Here is a 15,433-nt window from a genome sequence, read left to right on the forward strand (position 1 = left end):
GCATTAATTTTTTGTCTATTCTAAATATACGATTTGTCAAAAATAGCTGAGACATGGGTGTTACAAAAAATAGATAAAAGAATTGTGCATCGATGATAGAATAGCAATATAGGTACCATTAGATGAGCTATTTTTCAAGGGCGCGTGAATGAATTTTTAATGAAAATATTTTTACGCACAAGGGTTGAATAGTTAAAATATTGAAATATTTTAGCCAGGAATATAAAACAAAAAAAAAAAATTAGTTTGAAGTTGTTACATATTGGTTTTCACAATCAATCTTTAAGGAAAATAAACAAAACAAAATAAGTTTTTTTTTTTTTGTTTAACCAATTTAACTGTCAGTAAGAAGGATATGAGAATTATGTTAATGCAAGCATATATTGCTTATTATATAGAATACCATCACAAGTGAAATGCTATTTTCATACAAAAATTAAATATTTGGATATTGTCAGCATGGAGATTAGATTTTATTTTTGAAACAATTTTGATGGGCAACATTTCGAAAATCGAATATAAATTTGTTGCATCATTTAGCAACTGTTATATAATAAATTAACAGATAATTTCGATTTGACTGTCGAAAACTGGCTCTTCACAGAGGTGGTTTCATTTTTAACTTAATTTTTTGTGGTCTTGTTTTTGGTAACTTAAAATTATAAGAAAATTTTGTCTGTAAAATTGATTCAGTTTATAACGAGGAATAATCGAAAAAATAAAAAACATGTGAATTTTCATAAAAAATCGGCAACTCCATTTTCCGGTTTTTTTATAAAAAAAATTTGTTGTTTTGTAAGAGTTGCGTTAAGTCATTCATTACGATCACCAACAAAATGCTCTAATGATTTTTATTGAAAAAAAAAAACATGTAATTCCTTTTGAATTGAAGAAAAAATCTTTTTTTGAACAGATACTAACGGTATTTGTCATAGAACCGTTTTTATGTCTGACTTTCTCGTAAATGACACTACCCATTTCTTTGAAAATTAGTTTTAAAAGAATTTTATAGTACTGTAATGTTTTATTCCGGGTTCACAATAAAACTTATTTAATTTTCACTTATATTTCCGTTCAAATAAGAACACACTTTATTTCAACTCAATTTACTTTTATTATTCGCTCAAACATACACACTTTTAAATCACTTTATTTACTACTAACAATTCGCAACACTTTATTTCACTTTGTACTGTACTCTTTCACTTTCAAGATTAAACTGTGTCCGGTCGGTGTCTACGCTGCCCTTTTATACCGGAATTTCGAGATTCGAGAATGTCTTCGAAGGTTCTCGTCTTTGCTTCTCGAAACTTCCTTTCCAAGAGGGGGCGCCTTATACTTCCAGTCTAGTTGGATATTTTGGGATGTGTTCAGAGGGTAGGTAGTTTCTTGATTATTAAAGGTCCGTTCACATTTCTACCTTTGCAGTAGTAGGTAGTGTGTTCAGACTTTCATCTTAAAAGTAGTTCAGTAATTCATCGTTACAGTACATATGAAACTCTTATATTAAATTAAGAAAAATTTGCTTAAAAAAATCATTTTTGGATAAAAAAAAATTCAAATTTTGATCTTGAAAAATCAAATTTAGTAAAATGGACTAATAAACTTTATTAAAATTTTGCTTTATGTGGCAAAATTTTTGAAAAAATTAAGGCATACCTAAGGTAAAATTTTTTTTTAAAAATCGCTCTTAAAATTTTAATTTTTGTTTCTAAAAATTTTTTGTTAGACAAGAAATTAAATGGCATATGTATTTCGTTTGGAGGTCTAAATAACTTAAAGAAATGTTTTTGTAATTAAACCAAAAATCGTTCAATACAAATTTTATGTTATTTTTATTTTTTTTTTATTTTCTTAAAGAAATATTTTTAACGAATTTTTAAAAAGCTTTATTATAAGCAACTTTTCCTAGTATTATTCCTACAAGCTTATTAAAAAATAAGGTAAAAATGCTGGCATTAAAATTAACTAACCGACTCCTTCCAGACTCCTTGATAAGGACCAAAAAAACACATTCCATACCAAAAAAATTTTCCGGCGAATATTGCCATTTTTGACTCAACTGATTGAGTTAGTTTTAAAAGTGTAGCAATTCTAATTGCCAATTTAACATTTACAAAGAACAATAAATCGATAGAAAAGAAATTTGTTCTTGGTGTAAAATACAAAAAAAAAAAAAACAACATCAAAATCAAGCTAACAAAGAGTTGAATTCTATGTATTCTTCTTTTGAACTCAAAACGTATACCTATTGCAACATGCTCATCTTAACTATCAAAATACGAAATGTGCATCCCTGAAGGATACTTAATAAAAATGAAATAAACAAACAGAACAATAAAGCAACCAGTTCAGGGATTCTTTCACTCTCTGAAACTTGCGCCAGGCAATTCCTTTACTGCAAATTCCTTGACTCAAATAATTTCAAAAAAAAAAAAAAAAAAAAAAAAAAACAAAAAAGAAAAGAAAACTACATGCTGAAAACTCTGGCAAGGGCGAAAAAACATCAACCAAAAGTAAAGATAAAACATGAAAGGCAAGAGGGAGCTACTATATAAATATACACAAGTAGCATAGTTGTGCACAGAGTTAAAGAATAGGATATGAAAAGGGGAACAAATGAGGCCCGAGGTAGTTTTAAATTTATTTTTTGGGTAATTACAAACGAAGAATGTGCATTCTTGTAACCAAAATTGCTTGTTATCCTAGCGGGAAATGGAGTTCTATTCGAAGTGTGTGTATGTGTTTTTTTTCTTTTCTTGTAATGTTGGTTTTTTCTCCTCTCGTTCTAATTTTCGATTTCCATGTTCAGCACATAGGAAAATAGGAATAATGAAGGAAATGTACTTTTTAGTGACAGACTGAATGTGGGAAGAAAAACAAAAAAACATATAGACAAAGGAAGCAAAATAGAACAAAAGTACTCAGACACTGTGGCGTATACGTGATTTTTGTGTGTTAAAGACACTTTAATTCATCTGTTAATTTTTTTGTAAACCATCGAATTCAACATGTCTTAGTGGTTGATGAACTGTGAATAAAGAAAAGGGTTTTAATGAATAGGAATGTGAAAGAATTATATTAAATTATACGAACTGAATGGATTGGAAAGAAAAAAACGTGTGACAATAGGGTGTGGTTGGTTGGTCACGTGGTCTACTTGAGGGGTATGATTGCTCACGATTCTTTTCTGCGTTTCTAGGGTCATTAACATTTTGATCATCTACATAGATTTGATAATATCTCTCGTTTGTCAGGGAATAATTTGCAAAACATTTTGTTTATGTACCTATTTAAAAAAAATCCCAATCCAAAATGATTTCTAAGAATCGTATTATGTAATGGAAATCACACAATTACTACTAGATACATATATGAAAAACATGAATCAATCAGCCTTAAAATTGCTTTGACATAAATGAAAATCAAAATGAATGAATGAATCACAAAGATAATAATAATATCTATATTCTAATTATAGAAAAACGCTTATTTTAAATTAATTTCTCTTTCCATTCATAGATAAGAAAAAAAAAGAAATGAAAAGAAAATCAAATTAAATCAAAACAAAACAAAACAAAACAAAACAAAAAACAAAAACAAAATTATAAAGTAATAAAAACAATAATTAAAACGCCTCACTGAAAAAAAAGTACCGCGCCGCGCCGCAGGACTCTTTAATTTCCATTCGGATGAACTTTCGATGGCCATCAAATAATTGCTTTGAATTCATGATACGAAAACAACAACAACAAGAAAACAATGACGACGACGATGAAGACGAAGTAATCAATTGAGAAGATTCCACTTAAAATTGAAAATAAAAATCCAATAAGCAATAACAGCCATCCATCCTACCGATGACATCCAATGAGTATGGGTAAATCTTTGGTTAGTGTCCTGCAAAAAAAAAACCAACCCCATTAACAATTTCGTCCCATTGGTTTTTTTTTTTAACTCCTAAGGGATAGAGTATTGGAGGCATGAAAACATAAAAGGGCATTCATTTGACTGGGAGATATAAAATTTTAATACGTTGTATGGATTCGGAAAATTTCAATTTGAATTTCTGGTTTTCAACACACAATATATTTTTTTTTCGAAATTATTAGCTCTGTTATTAGAACATTTAAAATAGGCATTTAAAAAGAGATTGTTAACTTCATGAAACTTGGCAAAAAGTTTTCTTTTGGAATTAGATTCAAAGCAACAAAAGAGGGGGTTGAAGGTAAAAAAAAAATTATTTGTGGAATATATTCATATGACACATGATTTTAGGATATTTTTTGATGCAGAATTTAAGGACGCAATTAAAATATACCCAATACGATAGCTCTAAGAAAAGTTATTCCCGATTGAACGCAAGGCTTCTTGTTTTTTGACCTCAACATCAACATGTCAAATATAACTGAAACCCATGTGAAAAACATGATACACTAATGAATTTCGGTATGAAGGTTTTAAAGAAAACAGAAACAAACAATCCATAAAGTTCTTAAAAATATTTTGGTTGAAAGGGTGTTTTTTTTTTTGAGGGGTTGAGTTTTGTGTGAGAAAGTATCATAACAGCTAACATAAGTTTTGTTAATTTCTTAAACATGGTGATAACGTTTCTTTTGTTAAAAAAAATAAATTGCACGACTGGGGTCGCACGTACTTGCTCTTATGCTTAAAGTAACAATAATGTTAAAGCTTTTTATTCAAGAAATTTAAAATTTCATAAGTAGTATAAAAAAATTAAATCTGTTTTTATAATTAATTAAACTCCGTTTTAAATTATCTTAAAAAAAAAAAAAAAATATGCCATTTTATTTCTTGTATAAAAAGGTATTTTTAGAAAAAAAATTTCGAAAATTGTAGGAGCCGTTTTTTAAAAAAATTATTTTTTATATATAAAAATTTTTTTACATTTAAAAAAAAAAAAGTTGGTATGCCATTTTGAATAAATAATTAATTTACACATACAAACTAAATTTCAAAATTTTTCATTGATCCGTTTTCAAAAAATTGATTTTTCAAAAAAAAATTTTGAAATATTTTTAAAAAAACCAAAAATGCGTTTTTTGAAAATTTTCTAAAATTTTATTATTATCTTTACTTACACACTTTTGTATAAAAATTTTCATTTAAATCGGGTTAATTTTGTACGAGATATTCAGAAACGAAAAAAACCGTTCTATGACAGGTACCGTTAATAACGGTACAAAAAATATTTTTTTTATTTCAAAAGTTGGCTCTTATGTGTTGTACTACACACAAAAATTTTAATCAAAATCGTTAGAGCCGTTTTTGAAAAAAATTAACTTTTCTATTTCCGTTATATGACAGGTACCGTTAGTTTTGGTCATAAAAAAAAAATTTCAATTTCCCCTCTAGGGAATCACCAAAAACTGCTAACTACCAAGTTTGAAGAAAATCACTTCACTCGTTTAGGCTGCAGCTCCAGATAGAGACAGACACACAGACAGACAGACAGACAGACAGACAGACAGACAGACAGACAGACAGAATTGCCAGACCCACTTTTTTGGCATTCTCCATCATCGTAATGTCATGTAAAATTGTTATCTCGAGTTCGATTTTTTTTTACGAATCCTAAACTTGCCCTATAGTACCTATATCGCAAGTAAAAATTTGAGGTGAAAAGGTGTTTATTTTTTGGGAAATAAGGAAAATGTGCGATAATTCCGATAAATTCAATGACATAAAACGTACCCTTACGAAATTTATTAAAACAAAGAGAGAAACTTAAATATTTATTAAAAATGTTATCTTTGACATGAGTATTACGAATAAAATGAGTCTATACATTTTGTGAAAGTGTGTTTTTTAAGGTTAAGAGAAGATGTGGGTATATTGGAAAAACTAAGTAATAGTTTAGTGGTACCCCATTGGAACTAAGCAATTATGTTACTTTTAAGATTGGAAACATCAGAAACCAAAGTGTCGTCTATAGGAATATCATGGTTAAAAGGGTGTTTTTTTGAGTGATATAATTATTGTTGGACCATCTTAATGAAATTTGGTAAAAACATTGCATTTGGGATAGAAAGCAAGATTAAAGAGTTTTCATAAAATAATTTTGGTTGAAAGGGTGTTTTTTTCGAAGAATCAGTAAAATCTGTAGTTAGTACCAATAAGCCAATGATTCGTGTAAATAGTCTACGAACTTAATTACATATCGTCGGCGTAAAGCAAAATTGTTCTAAATCCAGTTTTTACCGAAAATGAGTTAATGATGCAGTTTTACTAATTTGAGGGTGCTCTTTCCGAATTTGAAAATTGTTTTTGTCCAAAAAATTTTGCTCCGCAGATAATATAATTTAATGGGACATAGAACAATAAAAACAGGGAAGAAGCCTTTTGAGCCCGAGTATTCTCGATTGCCCTATCATATTTTGTTCTAAGTCCACTTTTTATTTAAGGAAAAAAAGTACTTGTATAGGAATTGTTCTATGTCCAATTTTGGGTTTTTAGTTTTAAAAAATACTTAAAAATAGTATGCACCTACTTATAAGGTAAAAGAAAAAAGAACAAACTTTATAAAAAACATAACTTGAATGGCAAACGAGCAGAAAATTGTCGCTTTAAACCAATTTGAAACTTAAAAATCGTCCCCTGTAGAATTTGCTTTTTGTGACTTAGAACAATTTTGCTTTACGGCGACGATATGTATAAACGTTCAATTTGTCGTTCCAATCTAACGGAGGAGATGAAACGATTTTCTCCGTTTCCGTATTTTCTCCGTTTCCTTGTAATTAATAATTTTATTTTCCCATTCTATCTACTTTTTGAAATCATTAAATATTTTATTGGTTGGAGATTGAAAGTGTTTTGGGCAACAAATATTAAGCTTAAAATTATACACATTTCATATAGGTGCCAACAAATGTTTCAGGAGTCAGTTCTTGCATATTTTGATTTCGTTGTCTGTATCTTTTTTGGCAGATAAATAGAGTATTGATAGAAAAAGCTCGCTGGTGCATGCTTAATTGCTCATTGTTTCTTGAAAAAGATTTTGGGATATTATCCAAGGTATTGAATGTACAAGCTGAACGGACTGGCGTTCTCCTTTTTTTTAATTTTAAAGACATGACTTCTAATTTATTCCTCCGCATCCGGACATCGGACATACTTGAATTTTTTTAAATGATATTTTTACAAGCTTGGTGAAATTTATACTTCCTAAATATTTAAGCTTACATACTTATTTATTTTTTTTTTCTAACTAATGTCCAGTCTAAAATCAAGTTAGCAGTAACGTTCGACCCAGTCGTGTATTTAATATTTTTTCGTTATATTTTTGTATCCTCTATAACAGCAGTCAATGAAAAAAAAGGACAACGCTCATCAAACAAAACGCTATGGAGATGAAAAAGTATTATCTGGAAATTTTCCAATTTTAATTACAAAACTTTTCATTTTCTATGGTTGCATCCCCAACAACGTTGGTAGGTCGGTTGGTCGTTCGTTTCGTTTATTCTTTTGAGTTATTTTTTTTGTTTTTGTTTTTCAAGTTTTATTCCTCCATTTATCATTATTTTCTGGTATATCCTAAAGGCAACGAAGTTTGTTTTTTTTTTTATTTTTTCTTATCAGTGCATCGCATCGAACTTAATCAGACTTCTTTCACATGGTTATGTCTTTGTGGTGTATTCTTGATTTAACCAATTAAATTTTTTTTATAGGATCTATTGCTCATTTGTTATACTTCTTCATTAATGAAATTATTGTGTTTTTTTTCGATTGAAAAGGTAGGAGAAAACTTGAAGGACCATAAATATAAATCGATGGGATAATAGGAAAATTCTTTAAACAATTGTTCAAAATTATGAACGAAGGAGATAGAAAAACTTTGAAGGAGACAGAAAATTTCCTTACATAAATTAAGGAATAAATTTAAACAAAATAGTAATTGCAACACTATCTCTCAAACTATTAATTGTGAGTGTCACAAAACTAGATAACACGACCTTACACTTAACTATTCAATAAGCACGATTCACAGTTAAACATATTTAATTACCTTGTGTACACCAACCAATTCCATTACCAGGTCACCAATCAAAGTTAGAAGTTTTATTTGAAAACCATTTAGTACAAGTACTTTATCTATACACTCCTGGAGACAAATCGATAAGTCAGATCATGAGGACAGAATTTTTCCTCTTTCATTTACTGAGTGTTTTCATCTTTGGAAGTGACATTGATGGATATAAAATCTTAGGAGTTTTTCCAACTCCTTGGCGTTCACATTATATTTTTGGTTCGGCTTTGTTGAAAGGTCTTGCGTCTAAGGGACATGAAGTAAGTGCAATTACTGTCTTTCCGCATAACGAGAAAATTGAAAATTATGAAGAAATACCTATTCCAGAAATAATGGATTACTTTAAAGGTATGCGAGTTAAAATATTATGTATGTATGTATGTATGTAGTTTAAAGTAGCCGCTTGGAGGGGCACTTGCTTATCCCTGAGGTCTCAATTCATAGTAACTAAAAAACAATAATTGTAAAGAGAACACTAATGTTTTCTTGGATGAATTCTTTGTACATACCTTACATCAAGAGCAAGGTTATTTTAATAGTTTAAAACACACAGCGAAAATCCTTGTAACTCACGTTTCACTCACAAAAGTATAAAAAGACATATTTTTATGTCCGAACATTTATGAACAATTTCAAACATAGCCGAACTTTCTTAAACTAGACTATCGACATAGCGACATGGCGACATAGTGACATGGCGACAAGGCAACGACATGGCGACAAGGAGACATGGTGAGAAATATCTCATGAGAACTATCCGATGAGACATGATGGAAATAAGCACATCCATATAATATTGGATTTGATTAAATATTTATATTTTTTCTGACGCGAAACCAATATTTGCCATATAAAGCAAGTAATAAATTCTCAACAAGTACAAATTCAGACGAGCCCTTTTTAATTAAATGTTAAGAGTGCATTAAGGCCGTTCTTAATAATTGTATATCGTCGCTGTAGTTCTAATACCTCGTAACCCAGAAAAAGCCGATTTTGGACTAATGATGCAATTATATTGTTGAAAAAAATCCGGATGTAATGGAAAAGATCCTGTTTGCCTAAAATCGATATTTTCAGAGCTTCACTTTATCAAAGCCAGATCATTTGTATGGATTCTCATACATTTCATACTTAGTTTTTTGCCTCTCCTGAAAAATAGACTTTTCTGGGTTACGAGGTATTAGAACTACAGAGACGATATAATGTATTGTGTAATTGAATTTTTCTACTTTTTCATTTTTGAAAAAAAAAAAAAAAAAATGTGTATAAAATAAATTCTCTATTCCATTTCAGATCTGCTAAATGATATTGAAAATCCTGGCGACAAATTCATCATCCAACTGTACAAAGACTTAATGGACAATGGATTACTATTATCAGAAAAAGTATTGCAACAACCCATAATTCAAAATCTCCTCACGAATCCAAATCGAACTTTTGATTTAATTATATGTGAACTTTTTTTAACTGATGCTCTTTTTGGTTTTGGACAACATTATAATGCTCCTGTAATTGTTATATCTCCAATGGGAAATAATTTTCTAAGCTCTGTTGTAAGTGGAACACCAATGCCACCGTCATTTGTGCCAAATATTTTACTTCCAAATACTGATCGAATGAATTTTATAGAAAGAGCTTTGAATTTAGTAGGTTTTACATTTCAATACTTATTCTATTATTTCTACTGGCTACCATACCAATCGAGTGTTTATAAGAAATACTTTACAAGTTCTACTATTAATCTTGAGGAAGCTATGAAGAATATTTCTTTAGTTCTTCATAATCAACATTTTTCTTATGGCAGTCCACAACCACTTCTTCAAAACATCATCGAAGTTGGAGGACTTCACATTCAGCGACAACCGAAGCCTCTTCCATTGGATATTCAGAAATTTTTAGATGATGCTCATGATGGTGCCATATACTTTTCATTAGGATCAACTTTTAAAAGTTCAGGATTGTCGATGGATAAGCTTGAAGCTATTTTGCAAATCTTCAGTACTATGAAACAGAGAATTCTTTGGAAATTTGAGGTTTCAAGTTTAAAAGGGAAAAGTGATAACATTCTTTTAAAAAGCTGGTTTCCACAAAATGACGTCTTGGCTCATCCTAATATCAAATTGTTTATAACACATGGAGGAATGTTGGGAATTACTGAAGCCATTTACCACGCAAAGCCAGTTTTGGCAATTCCAATAAATTACGATCAGTTTATTAATGTTGCCAAAGCTGTGAAAAAAGGTTATGCTTTGAAGTTACCACTGTCACAGCTTACGGAAGATAAGTTCAATAGTACTTTGATGGAAATGTTGACGAATACAAAATTCTCTTTGACAGCGAAGCAGGTATCTTCTTGTTATAGAGATCAACCTTTAGAACCTCTAGAAAATGCAATCTATTGGATAGAATACGTCATAAGACACAAAGGAGCACCTCAATTGCGATCAAATGCGTTAGATTTAAATTTCATTCAATATCACAGCTTGGATTCGATTTTTGTTATTTATGGAGGATTGTTTCTGGTTTTGTTCCTGCTGTGTCAGTGGTTTAAAAATAATTTATTTAAAGTGTTTCGCATTAAAAGTGTGCACAAAAGAAAGATATATTAATTGTTATATTTTACGAGTTTATGGTTAAAGAATGAGCTTGTTTTAGATTAATTAATAAAGACAACCTATTTTGTTTTTTTTTTTTTTTATTTTCATCAATCTTTAATTTATTATTATGTTGTGGGTGTGTGTGTCTTTTCTCCCTCCCTAACATAAAACTTTATTTCCGATAGCGCATTCTAGAGATTCTTGAATATTTAATGATGGACAGTCATAAAAATAAAGTTGCATCGAAAGTGAAAGGGGAGAATAACCCACCCTTTGAAAAATAAGGAACTACATAAAAAGGAAATTTGACCGCAGGGAATGAAGACATACCCAACAAAACAAGACCGCACAGCCCAGCATCAGTGCTACTAAATCTTTACTACCGATTATGTTTATGAACCAGGTGGTGGAGTGTATAAAAATCTCATTTAACAGTGAATTATGCATTAGAGTCGGACGTTTTGTCAAGTGGAATGAGTAAAAGTACAGTATAAATATTGTATTTTTGGCAGGAATGGTTAAAAGAATAAAAAGTATAAAAATAAACAAATTTTTTGAAAATGTTTGTCCAGTATTATTGAGAAATAGTATTCAAAACTGATATTTTCTTAATAATACTCACAAAGATGTATTTTTAAGACTTCTTTAAAGAGTTATTAAATTATTTTGAGAATCGTATTATAAAACCGAGGCTATTCTTGCCAAAGTTTTGATTATTTCAACATGGACTTAACCGAGAGTTTAGTTTCAGATAAAACTACTAAATCATTGAATATTCAACTCTTTCGACCATGTATTCTACGAAATAACAAGATAAATAATGGTTCCTGCTCCTGGAATAGAACATCACTTTTTTTTTTTGTTAAGTTCCATTACATTTGTCTTGCTGCATTCAATAACTGTCGATGTCATGTTGTAAATATTAATAGACATTTGGATTAGTTTAACGGGAAAACAATTTACGGTGGTCAGCGAATTTGAAAATTTTACAATAGAAATATATGTACTTAGAAACGTCACTCAGAAAAAGAATACAAAAATGTGGTCCAACACTGCTTTATTGTGGAACTCCAGATAAAACATCAATTTGGTTAGATATACATTTCTTTAAGATAACAAAATGTTACAGTATAAAGAAAAATATATTTACAGCCTTATTTATTAGATTTCACTAAACAGCTCTAAACGTCTGCATAGTTAGTGCATACAATACATAAAGTTTTATGTAGCCTTTATGCAATGTAACATACATTTCTATTTATAAAACATTTTCTTAGCCATTATACTTATGCTAGGCTTGTGTCCAAATAAGTACTAAAAATGGAAAATTATTACTTTTAAGCAAACAAACAACTCCATCTGTCGATAAAATAATTCCAATCTGATTCGAAAATAAACAGAAAATGTTATATATATTTTTAATGTTATATATTTTTATTTGCAATAAAAATTTTATTTTCAATGCATTTTTGTTTGCTCATTTGCTATAACATTTTTTTTTAATGTAAAATATTTTGTACAAAGAATTTTTGTAATTTTTTTAATTTTTCAAAAAAAAATATGTACATATATCTAGTAATGCTATTCTGAAGAAATAATTTTTTGATACATAAAAACATATGTAAAAAAAATTATCAGCTCTTCTTTCACAAAATTGATTTTTCAAAAAAAAAAATTTTTAAACTATTTTAAAAATCAAAAGAAAATGTTCTCAATTTTTTTATTAAGAGGTTTTTTTGCACAACATTTCGTTGAAATCGGTTAAGTCACTTATGAGAAAGTCTGAAATAAAAAAACTGTTAATAACGGCTCAAAAAATATTTTTTGTATTCCAAAAGTATGACGTTAGATACCAAAATACACATATTAAAAAAATATGTGTATTTTGTTATCTAATTATACTTTTGGAATAAAAGAACAAATAATAATAAATAAATTAAATATAATAAAAAAAACAAGCTTTTCCATTTTGGTCATAAGCCCTAAACTTGCCTTGTTATAGTACTTATATCGCAAGTAAAAATTAGAATTGAACGTAGAAAAACTGCAATGTGAAGGGACCACCACAGCCTGCGAAAATACTCAATATTTAGAACTGGCAATACAACTAATGAAATGGGCCGAAAAGATTACTGAACAAACTTTTGGATTTCTATCTGGAGTGCTGATGAAAAAATAATAAAAACAATTTTTATTTTCAATTCACTAACTTAACTATAAGCTCTAAAATACAAGGGTGCTTTCATAATTGCATGGTTGCTTTGTTTACATGCGGTCATTTGCGATCAGACTAATGTCAGAAAAACTATTTGCGCATGTATTTTACTTTGAATTTATGAACACTTTTTCTGATTTGCGTCATTTTGACAAAATTTTTAAGTTGCAATTCAGCCTCTTCTCCAAAATTAGCAATATATTATCTTAATTCCATCCTTTAAGAAAAAAAAACTTTTTGAAGTTATACTTCTTATGGGAGGGTGAGTATGAAAATTTACTTTTTGACAAGAATGTCAAAGGGATTATGACGCGATCACCCTGGGTAGCAGGGCTGTCGTTTCACCTTTAGAGTAGGCAGTACTTTAGTATTTAAAAATGCAGTACGCCGCAGTACGGCAAACATAAAACACACAACACGTTGCAAGTTACATGTTTCATGTGGCAAAATGCATGTGGCAAGTTGTATGTGGCAAGTTGCATGTGGCAAGTTGCATGTGGCAAGTTGTATGTGGCAAGTTGCGTGTGGCAAGTTGTATGTGGCAAGTTGCATGTGGCAAGTTGCATGTGGCAAGTTGTATGTGGCAAGCTGCGTGTGGCAAGTTGCATGTGGCAAGCTGCATGTGGCAAGTTGCATATGGTAATTTAAATGTGGCAAGTTGCCAGGGTTGCAAAAAGCTCACATTTCAGCTCAGCTCAAATTTGAGCTAGCCCCCAACTTCCAATGCCTATATCTCGGAATTTTGAAGAAAATGGAAAAAAAATTTTTTGATGCCAAAAGGTAGAGGGGACTCTAACCTACATTTGGGTACAACTCTCATCCCTGTAGGTCCACGCGTTCTCAAACCGGGAGAACTTAAAAGTAAAAAAAAAATAGGCACGATTCTGATAAAATAGGCATGATGTGGCGGTTTAATATGGAAGGACATTTTTTAAAAATCTGATAATGTGCAAAGCGTAGGCTCATGACACAAGCTATCATTTAGCATCACTCCCAAAAATTGCTCTCAAGAGGTTTAGCTTCCAGGAGCGTTCAAAGATTCGGGGATTTTTTGAAAAAAAATTTTACTTCAACTTTCAAAGGCGATTTTCTCGGAATTTAAAAAAAAATCGAAAAACCGGATTATACCACTATCGGGTAGCTGAGAATATAAGCTTTCATATGGCACCACTCCCATGTCTCTAGATCAAAGCGTTCCAACGCCTATATCGCGGAATTTTGAAGAAAATGAAAAAAATTTTTTGATGCCAAAAGGTAGCGGGGACTCTAACCTACATTTGGGTACAACTCCCATCCCTGTAGGTCCACGCTTTCTCAAACCGGGAGAACTTTAAAGTAAAAAAAAATAGGCACGATTCTGATAAAATAGGCATGATGTGGCGGTTTAACATGGAAGGCGATTTTTTAAAAATCTGATAATGTGCAAAGCGTAGGCCCATGACACAAGCTATCATTTAGCATCACTCCCAAAAATTGCTCTCAAGCGGTTTAGCTTCCAGGAGCGTTCAAAGATTCGGGGATTTTTCGAAAAAAAAATTTACCCAAACTTTCAAACGCAATTTTTTTGGAATTTTGAAAAAAGTCGAAAAACCGGATTGTACCGGAATTTTTTTTATGATAAAAAAAGAAATATTTTACTAAAAAAATAAAAATATATTTACTATTAAAAAAACCAAGAAAAAAGATCACGAAAAATTATCTGTTTTATTTATAAAAATATCCATGTGTTAAAATAATTCCATTAATAACTAGAACCAACCATCTTAAGCTATTGTGCTTTATAAAAGTTTAAAATATCTTCATATTTCATTATACTTTCTAAATAAAAATCAATGTATCCTCTCACCCATCACAGCTCAGCTCAGCTCACTTTACCTTAGCTCACCCAACAGCTCAGCTCAACCATCAGCTCAGCTCAACCATCAGCTCAGCTCACTTTATTTACTTTCGTTAACCATATACCGTAAGTTCTGAACCGCACAACATGAGTAAATTTCACAGAATAAATTGAAAACTACATGGACGCAAGGAGGATGAAAGAATTAATTTATTGTTCACTTGATAAAAATGTAAAAAAACTAAGTGTGGATTAATTACTTCATAATAGAAATTAAAAATATCAAATGAAATTCATTTACATATACTGAATGAGAAGTATAACTTCAGTCGCGTGTACATGTGTACACACACTCTTTTTTTTTAAACATTTCTGTCAATATTTACAAATTTATTATATCCAAGAAATTCGCGGCTATTTTTGTTATTTTGACTTTTACTTTGAATTTCCAATTAATATTTTGACAGAATTGAGAACTAAAGATAAGCTGTATCATCTTTTACGTCATGTTTTTTCTTTCTTTAAGTTTAAATTCATTGCGCATGAGAATTTTTTCATTTGCACATTTGCGCTGCAAATATTTGCGTTTTACATTTATGAACACCTGACATTTGTCATTTGCATTAATGAACGCTTTGCATTCGTCAGACTTGATCAACCATGCATTTATGAAAGCGCCCATAATTTTGAAAGAAAAGCATGCCTGATGAATTTCGATACTATTTGCCCGATCAAAT

The 15,433-nt window shown here is 30.2% G+C and overlaps 1 protein-coding gene across 1 annotated transcript; it reads left to right on the forward strand.

The window, feature by feature from the left end:
- Positions 1-3,584: 3,584 nt before the first annotated feature.
- LOC129915406 (UDP-glucosyltransferase 2-like) lies at positions 3,585-10,664 on the forward strand. The gene is made up of 2 exons (XM_055994920.1): positions 3,585-3,891; positions 9,341-10,664. The coding sequence occupies exon 2, from the start codon at positions 9,403-9,405 to the stop codon at positions 10,654-10,656; it is 1,254 nt and encodes a 417-aa protein (XP_055850895.1). The 5' UTR covers positions 3,585-3,891; positions 9,341-9,402; the 3' UTR covers positions 10,657-10,664.
- The last annotated feature ends 4,769 nt before the right edge of the window (positions 10,665-15,433 follow it).

This window comes from Episyrphus balteatus, chromosome 3, assembly GCF_945859705.1.
Source record: "Episyrphus balteatus chromosome 3, idEpiBalt1.1, whole genome shotgun sequence".
Taxonomy (NCBI): Eukaryota; Metazoa; Arthropoda; class Insecta; order Diptera; family Syrphidae; genus Episyrphus; species Episyrphus balteatus.

Excerpts from the sequence above, each read along its gene's own strand:
- LOC129915406 (XM_055994920.1), top strand. The coding sequence starts at position 9,403 with ATGGACAATGGATTACTATTATCAGAAAAAGTATTGCAACAACCCATA.